This window comes from Myodes glareolus, chromosome 12, assembly GCF_982192425.1.
Source record: "Myodes glareolus chromosome 12, mMyoGla1.1, whole genome shotgun sequence".
Lineage (NCBI taxonomy): Eukaryota > Metazoa > Chordata > Mammalia > Rodentia > Cricetidae > Myodes > Myodes glareolus.
This window is the reverse complement of record NC_142037.1, coordinates 80,958,685-80,983,345: the sequence shown is the minus strand read 5'-3', so window position 1 is coordinate 80,983,345 and position 24,661 is coordinate 80,958,685. Positions and strand designations below refer to the sequence as shown.

At 41.7% G+C, this 24,661-nt stretch overlaps 1 protein-coding gene across 1 annotated transcript in view; it reads right to left on the bottom strand.

Annotated features, from left to right (window-relative positions):
* Positions 1-15,419: 15,419 nt before the first annotated feature.
* Positions 15,420-24,661, bottom strand: part of Hs6st3 (heparan sulfate 6-O-sulfotransferase 3) — a 686,576-nt gene continuing 677,334 nt past the window's right edge. The window contains exon 2 of the mRNA XM_048422038.3: positions 15,420-22,078. Within this exon, the coding sequence (XP_048277995.3) occupies positions 21,370-22,078 (709 nt within the window). The 3' untranslated portion in view covers positions 15,420-21,369. The remainder of the gene's footprint in view (positions 22,079-24,661) is intronic.

The following is a 24,661-nucleotide window of genomic DNA, read 5'->3' as shown; positions in this document are numbered from 1 at the left end:
CTCATCTCTAGGTCTGGGAAGGACAGACTGTCAGCTCCTTCTTCATGGCTGAGGTCCACATGGACTAAACGTGAATGTTACTTGGCAGAACAACTTCACCAGCCACATGTGTTCTGTAATTTTCCACCAGCCCTAGACCTTCCATATGAAAAGATTCTAAGGGCCAAAGAGTTCGCCACTGGTGCCTGTGGCACATCTATTCATGATCTGAGCGACTGATCTTTTAGGATCAGTACATACCTCTTCCTAAGATCCCTCTGGTCTCTAGGATACCCATCCATGGGATGTGTGTAGAAGTGGCGTCAGTCAAGTCTGATATTTTAAGCCTGAAGTATTCACAGACTTGAGGTGACTCTCCATGGTAAAGGGTAGAAACAGGATAATATCGGACAGCTACCAGAACGTCTACTGCAATTATTGTTCTCGGTACTGAAAAGGTGGGTGGCTTTGGAACTAGGGCTTCTGGGAGACAGTGATGGAACTAGGGGAGAGCCTGGCGGTGCCTCTGCCTAAGATAGATTTCTTTTTGCGAGCAAGGAGTTAATCCACCCCATTTACCCATTTCTGATTGTTTACAGGAAGATTTGATCATCAAAGGCCAATGAGAGTGCTTGGGAGTCTGATTCTCCTTGTCTATCTAAATTACCATCTTAGGAGGTAAAGCAAACCAATTTACCTTGAGACTTTCATCAAAGAAATCCAGAGACAGTCAAGGAGCCGCGTGTTAACAAGATAGTAACTCCTGAAGGAGGAAAACAAACTAAAAGGAGGCAAACTCCAACCGAAATGTTTGGCTTCACGATAAGCTCCTATTTAATTCAGGAGAAAATAAAAAGCACAGATAGCAGTAGGAGAAATGCAGATATTCTGGTTAACCAAATATTATGTTAGTCTTTCCTGTTCTAAAGAATTAGATATGGAAACGTTAAACTTACATTAAATAAACCCGTGTCACTTGGGGAAACTGACTTATTTTCAGGTTGGCAGTACGTAGTTAGGTTCTCTTCAAAATTTAGTTGAGAGCAGGACACAGTTTCCCCAGTGAGCCTGAAGTAACATGTTTATGTTATAAGACAATCACACAAAAGCTTTTCATTTGGAAAAGCTGGAATTATTTTTATAGTCACTATCTTCTGAGGCTTTATTTCTGTCTTACTCACTATTCTATTGCTGTGAGGAAACACCATGACCAAGGCAGCTATTACAAGAGAAGTATCGAGTCTGATGCTTGCTTTCAATTTCAGAGGTTTAGTCCATTATCATTATGGTAGGGAGCTTGGCAGCCTATGCACATGCTTGGGCAGTAGCTGAAACACTCTGGGATTAGCAGTGGCTTTTGGAAGTTTAAAAGCCCACCCTAAGTGGGCACACAAAACCACACCTCCTGATCCTTCTAATGTTCTTAAATGTACCACTCTCTGATGACTAAGCATTCAGTATACGACCGGGAGAGGCCATTCCTATTCAAACCACCATAATTGTTATGATTGTACCTGAATATCCAATGGAACTCTTTGGTGCCAACATGGACAACTACATCCACATAAAAACTGAGAGAGCTTGGAAGGAATTCTCAACACAAAAGAACAGAGTTAAGCATGGCTTCTTGGTAGCAGCATTTTCTCAGGTGGACTCTGTTTGCTAGAGGCAAGTGTGTCTCATTTAAGAGAGCTTTCCTGACTCAGCTTAGGTGAAAAAAAAACTTTGCAGTCCTTTTAAGAGGCCCCACCACAAAAAAGTTAAATGGTGTTTATGAATAGCCAACAGCATGCTTCTCAGTGGTGGCAGGGACCTTGAGACGCCATAGAGTTGTGTCAATAAACATGGCTCCCACTGGTACCTCCACCATGAGGCTAGACTCTCAGAAAGCTAAGGAATGGGGTGGAATCAGCCGTCAAAGTCACAGTTTTAATCCTAGTTAAATCACTTAGCAAATTAAAGACTCATGTGGTCAGAAAAAGAGAGATATATAGTAAAGATATATTCAGATGAAGAAAACCTCTAAATGGTTTATAATGTGTTTTAAAATAGGTGTAGGCTTGGGAGAGAAAAGAAAAAGGATTAAGTCAGAGAGAGAAAGAGAGAGAGAGAGAGAGAGAGAGAGAGAGAGAGAGAGAGAAGTTGGGTGTGGTGGCCCACACCTTTAATCCCAGCACTTGGGAGACAGAGGTAGGCAGATCTCTGTGAGTTCAAGAACATCCAGGTATATACAGTGAGTTCCAGAACAGTCAAAGATACACAGAGAAACTCTGTCTTAAAAAAACCAAAACATAAAAATAAAAATAAAAGAAATAGAGTTTAAAATACAGCCAAGTAAAGATGGAAAATACACAGAGAATCTGGATACTGTATGTTATTGTATTGTCTTTGAATTGTTTGACAGCTAAGGAAGGAGCAACAGCTGGTAAAAGACATTTGATTATAAATGTTGCTGGATTAATCCAACATTTTTATTTTGAAAATGTCTTGACTTCAAAATTTAAGTCAAAAGATATGTTACTTTGGAGAAAAGGTTTTGCTTTTGTATCCATAAGAAATAAGAGGCTGTGGATTTATTCTTGGATAAGAAAAATCAAGTTTGACCAAGGAAGACCTCCTGAAAAATCTCCAATAAAAATGGATGATCCAGATGACCCAGTGTTTCAGAGGACCTCTATTGGAGTTTCCCCTGAGTTCTACATCCAGAACAGTTTCAAGACTGCTGACTCAGATAATCAAGCATCATAGAATACTCCAGTCAGGACTTGACCATAATTCTAAATTTTCCTTAGGTCCTTATAAGATTACCAGCACCCCGAATCAGCAGAAGTAGCCTGGAAAACTATGCCCACATTCCCAAAATATGAATTATGGGTACTTTTTGTTGCAAAGAGTCTTCTTGTTTGTCCTGGCTCCCCGGCTAGTTTAGCCCTGAAATAATCACATAGAAACTATATTAATTAAATCTCTGCTTGGCCCATTAGCTCTTACTTCTTATTGGCTAACTTTTACATCTTAGTTTAACCATTGCCACATGGCAGTGGCTTACCAGCAAAGACTCAGCATATCTGATACTGGAGGCTCCATGGCATCTCTCTAACTCTGCCCTTCTTCCTCCCAGCATTTAGTTCCATCTCCCTGCCTACCTAAGTTTTGTCCTATCAATGGGCCAAGGCAATTTCTTTATTCATTAACCAAGAAAAGCAACACACAGACAGATAGACCTCCCTCACCAACTTTTCTTTGTTTAAAGTATTGGTTGCAAGTTGTTATGGATAATGGTCAGAAAAAAGCTAAACAAAGAAGATTAAATTCAGAGTTCTTGTTTTGAAAACCAAAGGGGGGAAGGAGGAAGTGCTATGAAACAATGGTCTTATACCCTGTAAAGGTTTGTCAGTTGTACTGGTTTAATAAAATGCTGATTGGCTAGTAGCCAGGCAGGAAGTATAGGCAGGGTGACCAGAACAGGAGAATACTGAAAAGAGGAAAGACTCACTCTACAGTCATCATTTGGACACAGAGGAAGCAAGATGAGAACACTTTGCTGATAAAAGGTACCAAGCCATGTGACTGACACAGACAAGATTTATGGGTTAATGTAGTACGTAAGAGTTAATAAGAAGTTGAGCTAATAGGCCAACCAGGTTTATAATTAATGTAGACCTTTGTGTGTTTCTTTGGGACTGAACAGCTTTGAGACCAGGCAGGACACAAACTTCTGTCAACAACTCTTCTCAGCTGTGACCAATGCATAGTGTGTAGTCCCCTCTATGCTCCCTTCTACACTGTATTGATGTGGGACTCCCCTATGTATGCTGTAAAAATGTTTTATTACCATTGTTGGACCCTAGAGTCCAATTACCAAGGAGGACTTTCCCCAAGAAAACACTCTCACTCTGCAGTTGATGTAAAAGCATGAGGATTTTAATTCTGTCACAACAGGGTCTTTTAGCATTTGAGAAGCCAAAAGACCCCAAATAGCTGGTACAGGCTATTTTTAAGAAATAGAAGGGGAAATAAGGGGGGGAAACCCAGGGGTTATTTTTCTACTATTATGATTGGCTTATTCAAAGGGCTACTGGACTGAGTCAGGGCGAAAGAGCAGTTACCAGATAAGGCAGGGTAAGGGGGAACATCTGTGGATGCCTTTGACCCCTTCCCAGAGACTGAGTCAAAACAGCAGGAACTGAGTCAACACCTAAGGGTTATCTTGCTGCTATTCCAATAACTGAGTTCTATTTGGAGAACATTCACAAGGACTCAGGGAGATGGAAAGTTCCCAACATTTCAGTATGTGCCTGTTTAGTTGTTAGGTCCTTGGTTCCCAGGGGAGGGTGGAGCCCTACTGCTGAGAGGCCTCAGAGTTGTCTTAAAGTTCTACACCATTGGTTAATAAGGAAGCTGCTTTGGCTTTTAGCAAGGCAGAATATAGCCAGCTTGGAAGAGATATATAGAGAGAGAGCATGCAGAGCCAGGGAGATGCCTCTGAAGGAGACAGATGCCCAGAACTTTACCAGTAAAGTTTACCTGTCAGAGTTAGTTAATAAGAAGCTTGAGCTATTACGCCAAGAGTGTTTTAATTAATAAAGTTTCTGTGTGGTTATTTCAGGTCTGGCTGGCCAGGAAAGAACGAGCAGCCTCTGCCCACACTGGATGAAGTAGTATACTGTGCCCTCAATCAATGTGGCTAATTTTGCGGTAGAAAGGTCTCACTCTGCAGCATGCCAAGGTCATTGGTGTCTTTTAGCTTCATCTCATCTTAGTCAACTCCATCCTCATCAATCCAATGAATCACATCATTAACTTTTCCCTAGACCATTTGTGGTAAGTCTAAAATTCTTTAAGGATTGACCACAGGCCAGATTTATCAAGAAGCAAAGTGGAAGATGGTCCTACATGCAAAACTATGATGTTTGTGTTATGTTAAGATCAGAAGTTACCTGAAGTAACTTCTGAAGAAGTTATCAGAAGGCTAGATTTCAAAATTACCTGGAAAAAGTACTTGTACAGATAGAATTAGTCTGAGAGAAAAGAGTTTGGAAGTTGGGAGAACAAAGATTGTGTAGTAGAACTTGGGCTTCATATTTGAAGTACCTAACTTGAAATATATTAAATTCTAATTATAGTATTGAGTATCATACAATCATTAGGTAATTTTTTTCTTTTTTTATCAATATACTTGATAATTTCTAATTAGGAAACAATTTTATAATTCTTTGTGGTAATTCCATAATTATTAAAATAAATATAAACTGTTCCATTGGAGAGAGATATCTTATTCAGCCTTGATATAGTGGAGAGGTTGTTGGTCCTGCCTCAACTTAATATGCAAGACTTTGTTGACTCCTCATGGGAGGGCTTACCCTTGTGGAGGACTGGATGGGGGTTGGATGAGGGGAAGGTGGCTGGGAAAGCAGGAGGAGGGGGGAGAGGGAGAGAGAACTGTGGTTGGTATGTAAAATAAAAAAAATTAAATAAAAGTATTTTAGAAAAGTTCCATTGGGAAGCAAGGTGAGTTGGGATGAACATGGAAGGTGGTGTGTGTGGTGCAGAGAGCAGGGTGCACACTGGACACCGGGTGCATGCTGGGCAGTGTGACACTAGGAGAGTTAGAGTTGTCACAGGAGACGGTTGGGGTAAAGTCCCATAAGTTTACAACTTACGATGGAGTTGGGGGCTCAGAGGTTACAGACGGAAGTGTAGAGTCTTCTCAGGTGGTAAAAGAATACATAATCATCTCCAGTTCAGACAAATTGAATTGAAGGGGTCTGAGGAAGATATTTGGGTATAGGTGTTTATTAGTTTATAAGTAGGAATTTAGCCAGCACTGTCTATTTGTTATCCATCAGAAAAAAGGCCATTATAGATCCTATAGAATTTGTTTAACTTAGCAAAAGAAATTACTGGGTTCATTTTTCATCAATGTTTTTGTCAACCTGATTCATTCTTCAAATATCTATCTATCTATCTATCTATCTATCTATCTATCTATCTATCTATCTACCTACCTACCTATCATCTCTCTCTCTCTCTCTCTATATATATATATATATATATATGTAGATATATATATGTAGATAGATAGATAGATAGATAGATAGATAGATAGATAGATAGATCCTCTAGTATATATCTGGCTCAGTGCTATTAATGAGCGATGAACAAACAGAAGTTATCCTTCATTTTTTAAGATCCTCAGCCTTTGCTACAGAAATAAAGATGTCAGGGAGGCCTCTGATCTTCAGTCCTCTGGGATTAGCATCCAGGTTTAGGCGTGTGCTAAATGTCAGGATGATGAGGTGGTGTGAAGTAACAAGGAGAAGATAGCCTTTGGTCATGGCACAAGGAGAAGGGAAGACTGTCTGAGCTGAATGGGTTTAGTAGGGAGCACACTCAGATGAAGACTGATTTGTTTAGAAGGTAAGACAGAAAGCGTGGAATGTGCAGACTCATGTGGTTGAGAGCTTGCATGAGGTTGCTCTAGGGGAGGAGGCACGGCCTTTGTCAGGGTCCAGCTTCTGAATCAGGGAGGGATTACTGAAAATATTTAAAGGAGTTTTGTTCAGATAGAACCTGTTCTTTTAGCTTTGAATTTAATACTGATAATGCCTAAAGATTGCTTTGAGAAAGGGAAGGGACATCTCTCAAAAAAAATAATAATAATAAATAAAGAGGGAGGGTGATTGAAAGGCTTAAATTGTGATTTCGTAGGTAGTAAAGATATCGTGGAATTTCTACCCAGGCTCTACCAAATCATAGATTTAACCATTAGTGTATAGAGGTGCGGGTCATCCACCCGGGCCTGGGAAACCTATTGTGGCCATGCTGCCAAAGAAAAGTGAGTCTCCTTTTTGCAAAAGCCTTCAACTGTCAGTAGTTCCTCAGCGAGAAGTCCAGCGAACCCCATGATCTCCTCCCTCCTCCATGTTGTAATTTTTGAACTGGCTTGATTTTGTACAGGTTTTGTGGAGTGAACACATCGGCAGGGAGCTCACACGTGCAGCCGCCACGTCACACCCAGAGGACAGCGTTTCACGGCACTTTTCTCCATCCGAGGAGTTTTAAGAAAATTATTAATGATGCCAAAACATGCAGCATCATGGCACGACACCGAATGCCTTGCACATCCTTTCCAAATTGTTCAGATCTCACTTGAGAATGGCTGTGTCTCTCAGACCGGGAAGCGAACGAAGACAAGCAGCAAAGACCGAGCTCGCCCTTGCATTCTGCTTCCATCTTCAGGTGGCGGACTGTGAGGGTAGCCAGGGACCGTAGGCTAGGACTCAGAGCTGCATATATGAAAGCAGCCATTAGCGGCGGCTTCTCGGAAGAACAGTTACAAATGTGCTTCTGCTTAAAATTTAACTGGCAGGCTTCCTGGGAGGGATGCCCTGATTTGCAAGGATTTAATGACTTCTCCTCACCTAACACCTGTAGGGAGGGAGACAATCAAGGGAGGGCATTAGCACCTGGCAGTGCCCTAGATAAAGTCAGCACCACGGATTGTGAAGGCGCTATCTTTCCTGCCCAAGAAATAATTTTCTGTCTAGTTCCATATTCATTGTCACCTTGATGTTAAAATTACCAGAGATATTACTTAGAAATAGTTTAAAATTACATTCTTCAATTAAGAAAAAAAATTGTGATATCTATTACCAAAAATTTTTTTCCTTCATTTTCTTTGTATACAAAACAATGAGTTTGGCTGATCATAAATTAACCTTGGAAACAGTTGCATTTTGGTAGTTCTGATAAAATTTTCATTTCTTTATTATTTTTCCACCACTGAACAAACATTATTCACAGAAACTGCTGACATCCTGAAAGCAAGCTGTCTCCGTGGCTTTCAAACACTAATTTGTGAGGTCTTGATTTCCTCTTCATCTTCCTGTCTTCTGATTTCACATGCAACACCTGCCCTTCCCAGACCCGTGAGAACTTTGGCTTTGAAAACAATGCCGTGTTTTTCAGCTTGGGGTGCCAGATTTCAGTTGCTACTTCTTTTTTGATACAAAGATGGTGTTAAAGAGTGTAATAAAATATTATGACATATCACAACCACACTAATGGCATGGCTCTAAAATCGCAGCTTAGTTAGAACTTAGAGATGTTGTGACAGATGATACCCATGTAGACGTCAGAAAAGGAAAGTATATATATCCACACACATTCAAACTGCATGAAAATAAAGTGATATAGTGCATACGAACGTTGATTCCAAAGAAACCATCACCTACCACAGCAGAAAATAAAACGGAAAAGAGGCAGAAGTAGAAAGAAAACCATGAAAAGCCAAGCATCTAGATATCAAAATTATCATCAATAAATACATTGATAATTGTAGTACATTTCAAAAAGACAAAGATACATGTCATGTGAAAAAAATAACTCATATGTTCATTGTATATTAGAAAATGTTTAAAATAAACTAAAATTGAGTGTAGTTCAGTGGTAGAAAATTGGCTCTGTGTGTGCAAGACTCTGATTTCCAACATTGCAAAATGGAGGTAATGACAATAAAAAAGTAAGAGAAGAATTTATGGCAAATGGGGTTAAATAACACAAAAGATAGTTTTAAATTGAGTAGTTTAATTAATAAATGTTGTGGAAGTGGTGAGCATCATCAGGTGATTACAGTATTCAAGCTGAAAGCTGTCCTGGGTTACCAGAGCCTCAGGTACAGTAGGAAAACCTGTCTCTGACTTGCATACACATACATGCGTGCTTATCGTTCATACTTAACAGAGTCAAATGATTGGATATAGAAATGTATAACATACTGCTAGGACTATGCAACTTTATATATGTGTGTTTAAGTGACTGTGTATAACTTAATAAGGTGATATGACAATAGATACACTTTCCAGGCATGATTAAAGACTTTACAAGAACACAACACATGCAACACTCCAAAGGGACCTTAATATAGTCCAAAAATGAAAAATTGTAAAGGTTGTAATATTTAAACCTAATGTATTGGTTAAAAGTAACAAAACAAAACAAGTTTTGTTTCAAAATAAAGGAAAAGAATGGCTGCGAACAGCACATATTGGGTTAAATTTTAATAGAACGTGAATATAAAAATAAAATGCAAGCAAAAATATACAAAACATACAAGGTTAGTCATTACAAATTATTTGAAATGGATATTTCCAATGAAATGTGAAAAAATTCTACATTTTTGTAAAATGTGAAAAAAAGACATTGGAGAATATTTAGCTGGGAAATCTATTTATAAATATAAGTTAAATGCATTGCTTCCACTATAGAAATCAGAATGGATAAATGTGAGAGAAATGCATTGCTTCAATTATAGAAATCAGTATGGATAAATGTGAGATAAATGCATTGCTTCCACTACAGAAATCTGTACAGATAAATGTGAGATAAATGCATTGCTTTCACTATAGAAATCTGTACAGATAAATGTGAGATAAATGCATTGCTTCCACTATAGAAATCAGTATGGACATTGATGAGAAAAGCTAAATGGGAGCCAGCAGATGATTTCTCTGTTCCAGTCTCTAGAATCCCCCCAAGGAGGAGTGTAGGTCAGCACACTGCAGAGATGCCTGCGTCATCCAGGCAGACTGCAGAACTATTCACATTGGCCAACTTTGGATTCAGTTTAGGTTTCTAGCAATAGATGAATGGATAAAGAATATGAAGTTTTACGAGACATAAAACAGAAAGAAAGAATGCCATTTGCAGGAGTCGTAGATAGAATTATTAAGCCTGATATTACACAACATCTTGGGTCCAGAATGACAAGTAATACATATTTTTTCCAAGATGGAGAACCTAGATTTTACACACATACACACACACACACACACACACACACGCACACACGCACGCACACGCACGCACACGCGCTCACACACGCACACACACATGCTCACACACACACACACACACACACACACGCACACGCGCTCACACGCGCACACACACCTGACCCGAGTGCTGTCAAAGGACCAGTGTGAGCAATGGAGAGCTATATCAGGGAAAAAATGTACTCAAGAAGCCATAGCATTGCGAAACTTTTCACTTTGTACAGGCACTGTACATTAATAATAAAGGGGAAAATTTAGATCTGAAATGAGAAAATAAAAAGTTAGTACATATGTGAATGTTAAAGGAAAATTGTAATTAAAAGCAATAAATATGAAGAGGGAGTTTTACGAAAAAGTTGAAACAACTTTTAGAAACAATTGAGGGTTAGCCAGAAAAAAATCTATAACCTAGAAATGAAAAAAAAAACCATAAACAACAAAAGATTAAAATTTAAGAGCACGTATTTTTCCGGTAATCTGACCCAATGAACTAAACTCTTTGAGTCATAAACAAGTAGAAGTGTAGGAGAAAATAACTTCTCAAATCATGGCTGAGTCCAAAAGACAGGAAGGTCGGTCTCTCAGCTCTAGAAAGAAGAGAAAACCCAGGCAGAGGCTGGGAGTACACTAGTGTACTGCAGCTCTGATGAAGGAGAACCTCTGGGAAATACCTGCTGGGGAGCCTAGGAGGCAGGAAAAGACAGCAGTGAGGGGGCGGGGACGGATGCTTTAACAGAGTTATCAGTTGGCTCCTTCAAACTTTAGAAGCAAAAATAAAACTCTGAAAGTGTTTCTGGTAAAAGACCTGGATTCTGCTGTTATGGAAGCATTTTTAGCGTGGCCTGACCCCTCCCCAAGTGTGATGGTTGTGTGGGGAAGTGTCTCTCTGGCTGAGGACAGAGCTTTGATAGAGACTCACTGGGTACTACCAGCCTATGGAGATCTTGAGAATGATGGTTCCATAGGTCTTGGGTCAGGTGGGAGGCTCTAGAGTGACCATACTCTTTTATTTGATTTAAGGGTGAATTTTTTTCCTCATAGACCTTTTTCTTTTAACAATATTGAATGTTTGCTTTAGAAGATTTTTTTTTTTAACACGCTGCCAAAGCGGCCGTCTGTCCTCTCTGTAGAAGGCGTAAATATGGATAAGCTCAACGTGGTGATGGATGTCTGCAATTGCAACGCTTGTGAGGCTGAGGCAGCAGGATTCCAGGGAGTTTGAGACCCTCTTGTGCCATATAGTGAGTTCTAGGTCAGCCTGGACAACTTAGTAACAACAGAAAGCATACAGATGCTCTGTAAGTGTAGATGTTTATTTTACTGACACTTATATTAGGGAGATTAGAACTGGCAATTACTAAGAGATAAGAATGGTAAAGTTGTATGCATCTATTAAATTTATGTTTCATAGTGTGGTTAAGATGTTAATATATGCATTTCCACTGCATGAATTATATGATGTCAATTTTCTAAGACACACATTAGTTAAAATTTTACTTTAATTGCTACTGCATAAAGATCTGGAAGGAAGTAGATAAAAACAGTCTTTATCTATAATCTATGGATTCTAAATACCTTCCATCTTCCATATTATCTATAGTAACCATAAAAATTACATAATTTGTAAAATAAATTATATTGGATTGTTTTGTTTTTTTTATCAATTCACAAATTTATATTCTATAGAATTATACTGACAGATTTTTCAATAAAATTAATATTTTTTTAAATTTTATTTTTGGCACTGTATAAAGCTCCCTTATCACTATTTTATATTCCATGATTTTTAATTACTCATTGTTAATGGTACTCACAAATATTAAGTAGTGTCTCCAGTAACATAATAATAGTTATAATTGTCAGAACATGGTCCAAGAATAGTTGTGTGAAGGAAATTCTGAGTGCTTGTGAGAGAATTTTAAGACAACAAGACAAGTTTTTTTAAAAAAAGTGGGAGTATTCTAAGAAAGTGCTTTTATGTCTCTCCTAGGGCAGCAGGAGAGAGTTTACTGCAGATTCTTCATGACAGCTGGCTGTTGTTATTTGTTGATATGCCTTTGTGGAAGCATGTTTGAACGCGTGGTGACCTTTCTCAACCTGGGGTAGAAACTGTCTGATGCTCTGAATAAACAGCTTTGCATGGTACTGTTTTTAAGCTCCATTCTCCTAGTCCTAATGCCTTTGGAGTGGCAAACAGTATTGTACTAGTGGGCATCCATGAGGAGTGGAAAGAGCCCCACACCCACCCCAACCACTTTGGAGGTCTCTGGAATTTTTCTGACCAACCGCATACAGAGGCATTGTATGGTATTTCTATTTTGTTTAATGATCATGGCTTCTAGTGCCAGGAATATCCAGCCACACTGGTGACCTCCTATCTGCTTTGATTTTGTTTTCTGTTTTTTACTTTTTTCAGTTATGTTTATTTTTAAATCCACTTACAAAGTACTAGATTTCTATTGGATATTTTGGGTACTCTTCATTTTGGCTAACCTTTCCCTTTCACTCCCTTTTATTTCTTATATCTCCTCATCCGTTTAAACCTTTCCATCCCAGTGCACGATGTATCTTTGTAACATACAGAGACAGCGAGCCGGAGCTGAGCTGGAAACTTCTCTGCTGCCCACCTTTCATAGAGCTGAGGCTTTATGCAGGCTACTGGAAGAGAAAAGATATCGTTGGCCTTACCCAGCTATGAACCCTACAAGCTACCATGCCAATTTACCAGGCAAGAATTTTCCAGTGGAATAATGAAGGCACCACTGTCATAGGGGTGGCCAGTCTCTCTCTGATGGGATTCGTGGACCATTCCACAAAAGGCAATCTGTGCCTACTACTGTTTTGTTGTTGTCTGTTTGCTTGCTTTTTAAACAGAGTCTCTCTGTGTCATAGCCCTCGCTATCCTGGAGCTTGCTTTGCAGACTAGGCTGACCGTGAACTCACAGAGATCTGCCTGCCTCTGACTTCCTAGTGCTGGGACTAAAGGCGCATGCCACTTGCCTGGCTGCGTGCCTACTATTGTTAACCCAGTCAAAAAATTAATCCTGAGGACCAGATACTAAAGGAAACTATATCATTCAGCTAAATTGAAGCAGGACCAACCAAACTGCCTTTTCAATAGGTGTGTTTATACCCATAGATGAGTGCCCTCCTCTGTCTTCACCAGGGAAGTGCCTCTTTATAATGAGCAACCGTGACTGTGGGAACACGAAGCTGCTCAAGTTCCTGAGATGGGATGGAGTGGTTAGCTCTAAACAATGTCTTTATTTCACCTTCTCCAATTCTATAAAAGGGACTGAAAAGTAGCTATGATCTAGAAAAAGGGCTGGGCCATGACATAACTGTTGATGTCCTGGTCTCACAGGAACTGAGATGGCCTGTACTGGGCCTCAGCAATCAGGCATGCACCAAGGAGGGCATTATGAGGCCAAACTACTGGCTACTGGGTGACGCTGGGAGAGGGCAGCCATTGTCTGTGGTTGTAAGCTCACCAGTGGGACCCACAAGGCACCAATGGGAAGTTCTAAGCCTATGATTATACATATGGCTCTTGCTAAATTCAGCGGATCATAAAATAAGTAAAAAGTCATGAAAGTGGAAGAGGGGCTTGTTGTGAGGGGAAGGACACTTGATAGGGAGGAGAGGGGACAATGGGGGGGGGTACGAGGATATCTAGAGTGCATTGCACACATGCACGAAGTTGTCAAAGCACAAATTTACTTAATGAAAAAGTATTGAATAGAAACTTTTAGAAATAAGCACTTCATTAGATTTCAGTTGCCCTTCCAAGCACTGTGGTGAAATATTGCACCTGTTTCATCTTGCCTAGGGTATGAACCACTATGTATAGTGTATCTACACCGTATATAGTACCTTCCCATTAGTCCCTTAGCTGTAATAGTTACAGTGTATCCACACCATATATACTACCTTCACATTGACTAATAGTTACAGTGTATCCATGCCATATATAAACTACCTTTCCATTGATTAATAGTTACAATGTATCCACACCATATATATACTCCCTTCCCATTAGTCCCTTAGCTGTAATAGTTACAGTGGTTACAGTGTATACACACACACACACATACACACACACACACACACACACACCTTCCCATTAGTCCCTTAGCTCTTATAGTTACATTTCTTATTGCTCTGACAAAAATAGCAACTTATAGGGGAAAGGGCTTATTTTGGCCCGTGACTTAAAGGCACAGTTCATCCTGGCAGGAAAGGCATGGCGTCTGGTGTGGCTCTTACCTGTGTAAAGAGGCTTGCACACATCTGGGTGGTCTAAGGAGCAGAGAAAGCACACTTAGCTCATTTCCACTGCCTTTCTGTTTTCCCAGTTTCTGTTTAGCCTGGGACCTAACCCAAGGGATGTTGACTCTCACATTTGGGGTGGATCTTGTCTTAGTTAATCCTCTTCAGAAGCATCTCACAGGCACATTTAAAGATGTGCCACCAAAGTTCTTGGCATTCTTGCTCAGTCAGGTTGACATCATATTAGGCATCTCAATTATCAGACCCACTATATTTGTATCTTGGTGCTGGGCTCAAATAATTTTTATTTTACCTAATAATGGCTCCCAAAGATCAAGTAATGGTCCTGCCAATTTTGAAGTCTCAATGAAAAGATGTATAATACTTCCTTTAAGTGGAAAAATGAGCTGGGTGTTGTCATGTATTCCTGTAAATCCCAGTACTCAAGAGTTCGAGGCAGGAAGATTGCCTAGGGTTCAACACTAGCCTAGGATATATAGCAAGATCCTATCTCAAAAACTACAGCCAATAGCAGTTCTTCCCATTGTTAGAAAGTCAAACATCTCTTCTGAATGATTCACACTTGAGGGGATTTGGTCAAAGGATATTTTCTTATGGCTAAAAAAATTCTCATCCATAAACAAGGCAGGGATTTACTGTTTCCTCTCCTATGAAAGAGAATGAAAATGATAATAGTGTTTCTTGAGGGATTTTGTAAACGAGGAATTTTGCTACCCTGAAATTTCAGTCCTTGTTACATTATAGGAGAAAATCATTTTTCTTTTGAGTCTTAACCACATCACAGACTGAATGAGAGAAGAGACCCATTTTAGTTGCTATTCTTTTGCTTTTCTTCTGCTCTGGTTTCCTCTTTTCTTTCCTCCCTGTTCTCTTTGATGGGACTCCTAAGTCCTTCTCTGCACCTTTGATTCCCTTTCACAACAGCTGCTGTCTCGAACCATCACCTCATCTCTCCCCCTCACCAGGAGGTAGTCCACATTTATTGGCCAACTCAGTTTTAAGGTGATAGGAGTAGGTGGGAAGGGAGAGGGGAGATGCATGTGGAGAGTACAGTTTTAGAAGCTGATGTGTCTGAGAGTCTGTGACAAGTGCCTGGACCTCACAGAATCCAAACAGTTTCCAATCACCATATTCCTTGTCTTTTGTGGCTTTTATGGTTTCATATCCAATGACCACATTTGTGTCGGTAGCATGAATTTCCTTACTTTGGCTAAACGAATCCTGTGGATTTGATTTTCATAAATCTGTTGAAGTACTTAGGTAATTTTTTTCATTTTGTATCAAAGTCTTACAAAAACACCAGAAAGAAAAATATATTCTTGACATCACAACAGTTTAATATGTTAACTTATCCATTAAATTGTGCTTCACATCCACGGGAATTCTTGGGTCTACAAACTATCATTTTTAAATAGCAATAAAGATTGGTAATGTCACAATATAATCTCCTAATAACCAAGTTCATACATACTGCACAGCAACGGAAGAAGAAACACCTCCTAGAGGAAATAATCGCATCTATTGAATAACTGTCTTACATCTAGAATGGGGCACCAGATAAAGATTTAGATTTTTCTAACATTGATTTGATACATTGAAAAAAAGAAGAAGAACAACAAAATGCAAGCAAAAACCCAGAAAGTACTTCTGGTAGAAAACTCTTGGTCATATGATTCAAAGAAAGCATGAGAAGAAGATGGAAGATGTGTGACCATGGCTAAGTCACACAGAACTGCCTGTCAGGACAGTGTTTTCCCAGCAAATGCTGAGGATGTGTGGCCGGAATCTCTGGCCTAACATGAGTTCCCACAGTGAGGCAGAATGTGGTTCTCACAGAGCCACCCTCAGATCGCTGAAAGTGGACAGTGGCCGTCTGTCCTGTAGATGTTGAAGAAGACAGGTTCCAGAAACATCCACATGCTAGTGTCTACAGACTCAGCATCTCGGGACTCCATCAGACTACCCCCGGTCCTGGTCCAGAAGTGCAGAGACTTGCAACCCCTCTAGTGTTCACGGCAGGCCAGTCCTCAGGATTCTCAGCACCTCTGCAGCGGAGGCCAGTTCTGCCAATAGACTGTGAAGATGGGTCCATGTCTGTTCTCTCTGATAGGTAACAAAACTCAGAATGCCCCAGCTGCCCTGGAGGACTCGTTCGGCTTCAGAGAATCCACCCAGAGGTGTCCTGGTGAATACGGTGAACTGAACTGACATTGGCTAGTGTGCAGTAGAGATAGAACAGGATGAAAAGGGAAGTCAAAGGGCTGAGAGAAGGAGCAGCCACATGAGCCTCAGAAGTCATGACCTGGATAGCATTGGCAGCCTCGGCCAGCCCGCCGCCCGGCTTGGAGGCTTTCAGATGAAGGCGAACACCGCTCTCTGTCTAATTCAACTCTTCTACCCTTGTCAGTCTTGGGACTCCCACGTCTACCCGAGGCTCTGATTCTGTCCCATAGGTGCGCCCCTCTTGTGCTCTGCTAAGTGGGTAGAAGAATTAAGTCATGTGTTTCTGGGCTGCCTTTTATCCTAAGGACCCACATTGTGTCTTTGCCATGTTTCTATATTCCACTATGGACTGGCATATACGTTAACTATCATCTTCCTCTGGCTGGCCTATCTCTCGGAGCCCTACCTCTTCTATAGCTGCTCTATTGTCTGTAGTCCTCTGTGTCTGTGTGATCCCATTTTGACCCTCTTCTTAGCCAGGTGACACGTCTGGGAAGGGATCGGATAGACTGGGTGAAGTTGCTTACTTGTTACAGTTTAAAGTGTTTCAACCTCCAGCAGTGGGCAAAGGAGCTCCGCGAATACCAAGAAAACCTAAGAACTCTAACACTATGCTGTTGATAAAATACCAGAGACCAGGGGAAAAGCAGAGAGAGGGAGGCATTTTAGGAGCAGAGGTCCTATTGATCACCCCTAGGCTTTCCTAACAGGCAGCTACTGATTCTGAATTTCTTGAATGTTGTGCATCCCACTGGAGTTGTGAGCTTATCCCCTCAGTCTCCATGTTGGAGAGTTTGAGGGAGGAATAGAGTCGACATCCAGCTATAGATATTTGAGTGTCTCCCCTGAATTCATGTACTTTTCTCAGACTCCCTTTGTACTGCTCTCTACCCAAACTTTTCACTCAAGTCAGAGGCCCCTTCACTGGGGGCAGAGCTGAGAGTCTATTGCACCTCTCCGTGGTATTTTCTAGGTCACCACAGCTGCAGAACAAGGTGAAGAGAAAACAGAAATCAATAAAGATTTAGATTTCACCTTCTTGCAGTTCCCAGTCCCGATACTGATGCCAAGTAGCACTCGGTATTAGGAAAAGCTGAGGCCGAAAGCCCATGGACTCTGAGCAACTTCCTTGCAAATGAACGAAAGGTAGGGGGATCTTCCAACATCTCTGAATCTTCATTCCAAATGATCAAACATGAGAGAATGGAAATGCAGCCAGTGCACAAGAATGTGAGACAGGCCAAGTGAGATACCAAGCTAAAATGTTTTGAAAAGCATTAAATGCTGACAGGATAAATTTTAATCTCATCCTTTGTAAAGCTGATGAGGAAATAATTGACACTGAAAAGGACTTGGCATTTTTCCCCACTTCCTTTTGTGTTGGGGACGGGTACTTTTCTATCAGTATTAATTCTCCCTCATTTCTTTAACAATAGGGCCCCCCCCCCCACTTATCAGGACAGCCGGCTCTGAGTAATAAAGACATTTTCTAGTCTTCTCTGGAACTAGACGCAGCTAACATCTGGATTCCAGCCAACGGGACATGACCGTAAGTAGTACCTGCAATTCCCCGGGCCTCCCTCCACTGCCTCAAGTGAAGAAAAGGTGGCTGTGGCTAACGCAGACACATTTGGCCAGGAGGTAGATGCTCTGTCTTAGAATGAAGAAGCAATAATAGAGGATTAGTCCCCTCTCCATCCAGACTTCTAAAACTATTACGTTAGTGGTCTGATCAAATAAAGATTTTTAGTTCAAATATTTGATTAGGTTTTCAGTAACTCATAATATTTTCCTTAAGTGTTGTCAACATTGATTGGTACGATCATCAACTATTTCCTCCAGTATTTAGATTAGGCTTCCAGGAAGCTGGAAGGAGATTTTTTTAAAAAGTGTCTATCTTAGTTTCTACCAAAGTATGAACAAAGTGTGTGACACACAACACACACACACACACACACACACACACACACAACTACAAAATGTGAACAGACAGGCAGATAGACAAATCACACATATAGAACCTCACAATATGTAAATACACTCTTCTCCCTACACACCCTGTACAATGTGAACACACACACCCAAACACACACACGTGGACACACACACACATATACACATGGGGGCATACACACAGACACAAGCATCCTATATATTCCACTCCACTGTCTTGTGCTGCTACCGCCAAGAGAAGGGAGAAAAACCTGCCTGGGAATTGGAGGAGCCCACAAGATGTCGAATTACCTAGGGGTTGTATTTCCTCTATGGAGTGGGAGTTGATGTGGCTTTAGACCTTAAGGCTGATGAGCGGCCATGCCTCCTTAGCTTCCTGAGCCTGCCACTGGCATCTCTTCCTGCAGCATCAGCCAGCATGAAGCTGTGCAGCCAGTTTCCAGAGAATTCGCTCTACCCCACCTCTCCGTGTCCTGGGGACACTGATAACTGCAGTGCTTCTGAAGGGAGCTAAACAAGCAAGGAAGGCCATGCTAGTCTCTCCAGTTTACTTAGCACTGGTCTGAGGCCAACACAGAGGTGGTTTCTCGTCTGCTCTCCAGGGAATGGAGGGCCACACAGCCTACATTCAGCAGAGGGGTGGCAGAAAGCCTTTTGCTATAAACTCGAAGGTTCTGGAGGAACAATATGGAGGCAGCAGAGCCTGCCTCCGAAGATTCCTTACCAAAAATGTAAAGTGAGTTTAAAGAATAAATCTACTGCTTTCTAGTTTTTCAAATGGTTTTCCATTTTAAAAAGAAATGCCGAGGTGTGTGTTTCCCATATGTATATGTGCGCCACAGTGGACTGCAGAGGCACAATTGTCAGGTTTCCATTCCTGGCAGAACAGGAGGTTTTAACAAATGATGTATTCTCATCCATTCCTGCCCTTCCCTCTTTTCCCTGCTTCCTCTGGAGCAAATCATCCTAAGAAAACACATCTCTATCTCATCTCTCCCAACTAAAAAGCCAGAGCCAATTCTTCATTTTGAATTTACTACTGTGTGTAACTCAGCATTTAGGGCTGCTGAAGAAGTCATCCAACTCTCAGCTCACTAGTGAGACAGTAATGTGGGGGCACTGCCCCGTGGGGAGCAGGGCTCAGGACCGCTCGGATCACCGAAAGGGCAGTGGTGTCCCTTCATGCCACCTCTGCAGATCAGGAGCAAATACTTCAGAGTCATAGCATCCGGCGTCTTATATGATTGGCAGAAAGATTTATCCCACGTGGGAAGCACTATGTAAATATAGATCTTGTGCTTTCTGGCCAACTTGGTCCACCTGATAATCCCCAGGGAAGCCTCATCCCATCTGCGGACTTCATCTTCTCAACAATAAAGTGAGGACCGGCAATGTCTGCCTTGTTACGCTAAATAACATCATAAGCAGAGCACGGGGATTCTAAGGTCGTCCGATGACACCATTTCCTGCAGTACACTAGATGCCTACCGCAGTGAGAGAAACCTCAAAGCCACTTCTCTATGGGAATCTACAAAAGACGCACTGCTCCCTTGCAGCAGACAACCCACAAACACTCGGAGATGATGACCTTTCAGCCCCAGAAAGCACCTTCTGAAGGCTGAGAAGTGACTGACGTAAATCTGGCTTAAACATCAAGCATGTGGGGGCATCAGTGAAAGAGGCTTTGCAGCCGGATTTCTGGGTCTCCAGCTTTCGCCTCAGCTGCTTTAAAGGGCTGATCTTATCAGCGCACTGTAAAACTCTCCACCCACTCTGACCTTCCAGCTGAAGGGGAGGCAGGGCTTTCCACTCCCTCCTTCCCCTCCCTTCCCACAGAAGAGACTGTTGTTGGGGCTTGGAAAGGGCAAAACCGAGGACCCTAGGGCAATGCAGCTTATTTTTTGGTCCAGCTTTGTGCACTGTAGCTTGATTCTCTGGTTGGAGCCACAGAACAGGCAATGATCACATGGGAAGGGAGCGGTTTAAAGACACTGGGAATGTCAGGGGCAGGGTCCCTCTGAACTCCTGGTCTGTCTCATGGACACCGTGCTGTGTCTCCTGGCCCCTCTCATGTATTGACCTGGAATGGAGTGTGTGTCCTTGGTTCGGCTCCTGTTATTTAAGTCAAGGCTTTTGAAAACATCTTTCCTTTTGGGATAGCAGAATTTCGAACCTGACTGAGAAGGTGTCTGTTCCCCAAAGGCAAAAGTCTGACGTTCTTTCAAAGTAACAACTAAGGCTCTAAAGCTGGTTTACTGGAGTTTTTCTCCTGGTTTCTTTGCCCACACTCTCTAAATTTCTTGTTTATTCTATGCCTGAGGGATTAACACCAGTAAAGTGCAATCTCCTTCGTCATCATTCCTAAATAAGTGTGCTCCCCAAAATGTCCCTCCCACTAGTGTTTATTTCTCAGGGCCATAACCAAACCAACATTCTGTTCTTTCCCTGTCCCCTAAAAGACAGAGTAGATCCAGGGCTTAGGGCTCTGATGTTGGCATTTGTAGGCTAGGAGTCCCTAGCTATGGTCAGTAATATAGTAATTTTGTTTAAAAACATCTGCAAAGACAAACCATGTCATTCTTGATTTAACCCTCATCTTAACAGCTCCCAAATTCAACACTGAATGAGATGGGTCATCTAAGGACAGAGCGTCTTTCTCTCTATCTCTAAACAGAGCTATGTTCTAGTGGGTGCATCATGATGCATTCGGTAGACAATCCAAGCCGTGGCTTTTGTTTTCCTGTGTACTACTGTGGGTTCCAGATTCCCAATTGGCCCATGTGACTGACAAAGATCCTACACACTGTCTCATTTCTGAGGCCTCGTTTCTGACCACTTAACGTGGTGTGTTGGATACATTTCTACCCCAAATATATCAGTGATCAGAGAAAGTCTAGAAAAAGAAAAAAATAATAAACAAGATGGAAAGTTTCCAGTTGGATTGAAGATGAAGAAGAGGAAGCAGACATCCGAATTAAGTCACACACAGCCAAGGGTCCTCAGCATGACCCGGTTTCTTCAATGGGATCCAACAGAAGGGCAAGGTGCCTGCTTGTCTCCCCGTCATGAAAAAGGAGAAGGCAGAGGGTCACCATCTAACCACCTGGCTGTTATAGTCCTCAGTGACCGTCCCCTCTGTGGCCCCGTCTTCTTTGGGCCACCCGTGCGCTCTGTGTTCTCGCTGCAGCCTGCGCTCCTCACGCCTCTTTTGGCGGTCCCTCTGGTGCTCTAGCTGTTTGGTGTGATGGTAGCGTTGCTGGAAGAGGTCTTTTGCATATTCATAGAGCTGCATGTCCAGGAAGTTCAACTCCTCGATATGCTGGCGGGCTCCCTCGTTGATGTCCACATTGGAAGCCCGGGTGATGTTGAACTGTGTGAAAGGGGAGATGAACTTCAGGTTGAATGTCCTTTCAAAGAGAAACTGTGTCTTCCTTTGGAATTCCGTGAGCCCGAAGAAGGCCATGTTCTTCAGGTTGTTCTTAGCGCTTTGCAGCAGGATGGCACTTCGCTCACTCTCGTTCATGAAAGTCAAGTTGTAGCAGCCCACCAGGCTGAGGTCAGCGAGCATGCGCACCTGCCGGTTGTTGGCTAAATTGTAGCTGCAATCCATGAACTCCCGCAAGCTGACCCCAGACCAGTCATCCCCTGGGTAGCAGGTAGGCAGCTCATCCGGGGTGGGACTCCTTCCGTCACACATGTGGAGAGAGGTTTTCCACGTGGCCCCTCTCTGGACGTGTTTCCACTCGCTCAGGTAACGCGACACTGGGTCCCGCAACATGGTGATGTAGTAGAAGTTCCTGGAAGAGATTAGAGGGGAAGGTCAGTGGCTGGCAATACTTTCGCTGTCACTCTGACTCTCTGGTGGCTCTAGCAATGCCAAGTGGATGGGCGCTATGCCGAATGCTCAAGGCGAATTTTTGGCCCCATTTTACACCGACACAGTGTATGTGCTTACATTCCTATCCTGACTTCAGGGATCAAGGGTCAGTGCTAAGTTTATGGAGAATTTTCTACCGAATTGATTGTGGATGGGGTGGGTGGGAGCAATGAATCATTTGTTCATTCATTCATTCACTCAACAGTTAGTCACTAATAGAGCATTGCTGGCTTTAATACATATACATCACATTTAAGGTAACCATTAACTATGTTATTTGAGCCTTACGTCAAACTTACATCATGGCCCTGCTAGAGAAGGAAACACGAAAGGTCATGGGACCAAAACCCGATTCTTCTTAATCCTTTCTCCTGACATTGCTACATTGCTACTCAGATTGTAGATTAAGGAGGGGAAGGATGAACTGCCCATCACACCCTTGTCCCTTGAAGTCCTTAAGAAGAGGCTGGAGGTCCATTTGTCAAAGAAGCCACAGGAAAGACACTGCAGAAGACCAGAATACATGAGTCCTGCCCTCAGAGGTGCCTTCTGTCTATGAAACCCTTCCACAGAAGACAGGTTGATCCTACATCAGTCCCAGCACGGTTCTTGCCTCATCACTGGAGGCTTGCTCTAGAAATACAGGGCCACTCATAGAAAGTCAGAGTTTTCCTGGGGACACAGGTATAGTGCTCACAAGCTCTTGGCCGAATCCGGTAACCCCTGTGAAGTACCTTATGCTGCCAAGTGGTCAGAAAGTGGCCTGCCATTCCCTGAGGGGAAGGACTATTATTCAATGTGGCACCCAGCTTAGCATCCAGATGGAGAAGGCACTGTCACATGAACTTAATTCATCTTAGTATGTGCTTTTTGAAAATGCTCGGTAATAAAGTAAACAGACATTTTGTCATGGGTACTTGCACACAAGTGATTAATGATAGATAGATAGATAGATAGATAGATAGATAGATAGATAGATGTAATAGATACAAGACAGGTGACATGCATAATGGATGCATAGACATATATAGATGACTGGTAGATGATAAATAGTTACATGACAGAAATATGATAAATAGATGATAAATAGGTGATAAATAGATTACAGATAGATGATATATAAATAAATGATAGATAGATGAAAACTGATGGTAGATATTTAGAAAGTGATAATCTGTCGAGTAATGAGTTAGTTGCCACTGTGTCATGTATATTTTGCCTACCTCTGCAATCAAGCAGCTATAGATATTGTTTATTTAAAGACAAATGACAAGGTCTAACTATTTCAAATAAAGGCTTTGAAAATTGGAAAAAAAATAGGAGAGGTTGGGAACTCACTCTGCCTCTCCTGTATTATCACAGTACCTTTCTCCACCCCTTGTGGGTGGAGGCCGTCACATCAGGGCAAACTAAGATCTGATAAGACACACTGCCACAAACTCGAAACAAAATGCCTCTGGTCGGGGAATTTTTATCATTGCTTATAAAACGGTGAAGAGAGAAGAAGACAAAATCTAAGTTACATTTTATGTGTGTAAGAGCTCAGTGCCAAAGAAGAAAATGGAAAGAATCCCCATAGCAAACCAAAGCAACAAAAAATAAGAAATTAGTAATGCCCAAGGAAGCAAGCCCAGAGATGCTTGGTCAGTGTATGAGGGAAGCATAAAGCGTGGGAGGCTGGCGTTCATTGAACAAAAATAGTGTACTCAGGTTACTTTCTATCCTATAACATATACTTCAAGATTGGGGGCAAATTTTTCTAGTTTTGTCTTACATTTGGAATGATAATTTATTTAAATAAACTTACATGCCTGGATGTCAATCTTTTTACACACCAACACTCATGGTCTTCAGTGCTGTTGACTCAGAGGTGAATAAACACTTATTCTTTGTGTTTTTATTTAATATTTAACAAACAAAGAATTTGCGAAGACAAGATATCTTCAAAGATTATACTGATCATAAGTTACAGAACTTGGGCTCAATCAGGTCTGCCTTACTTCAGGAGAAATCTTCCTTTGTCTCCCAGTTATAACAAGAAACGCTTCTCCTTAAATATTCAACCTAGTACTTCTTCTACTTGGCCAAGATAAAATAGACAGAAAATCTTTACATACTCAGTTATAGCAATAAAAAAATAAATGGTTTGAAGATAAGTTTTCATTCTCATTCTTCAAATAATGGATGGAGTATTTTCTTTTAAACTGTACCTTTTTCTTTAGTCTGCTATTTTCAATATGGAGCCTCACCAGTAGCAAAGCCAAATGGTTTTGAAGTGTGCTAAATAAACTTCTGAATCTGAGCCAGTCCCTTTAACTCCAGGGGGAGAATTTCTTGAGAATGCCGTGGGCACTGCAGCCCAAGTCCTTGCACCACCCATCACCGTTTTCCCTACACTGTTTATTGTCTTCTCACACGACAGACCGATAATGCAACCGCGGAAGACTGTGTCCTCAGGGTCAGCGAGCAATCAGGAGATGTATACCATGGTGTCTGGACTCAC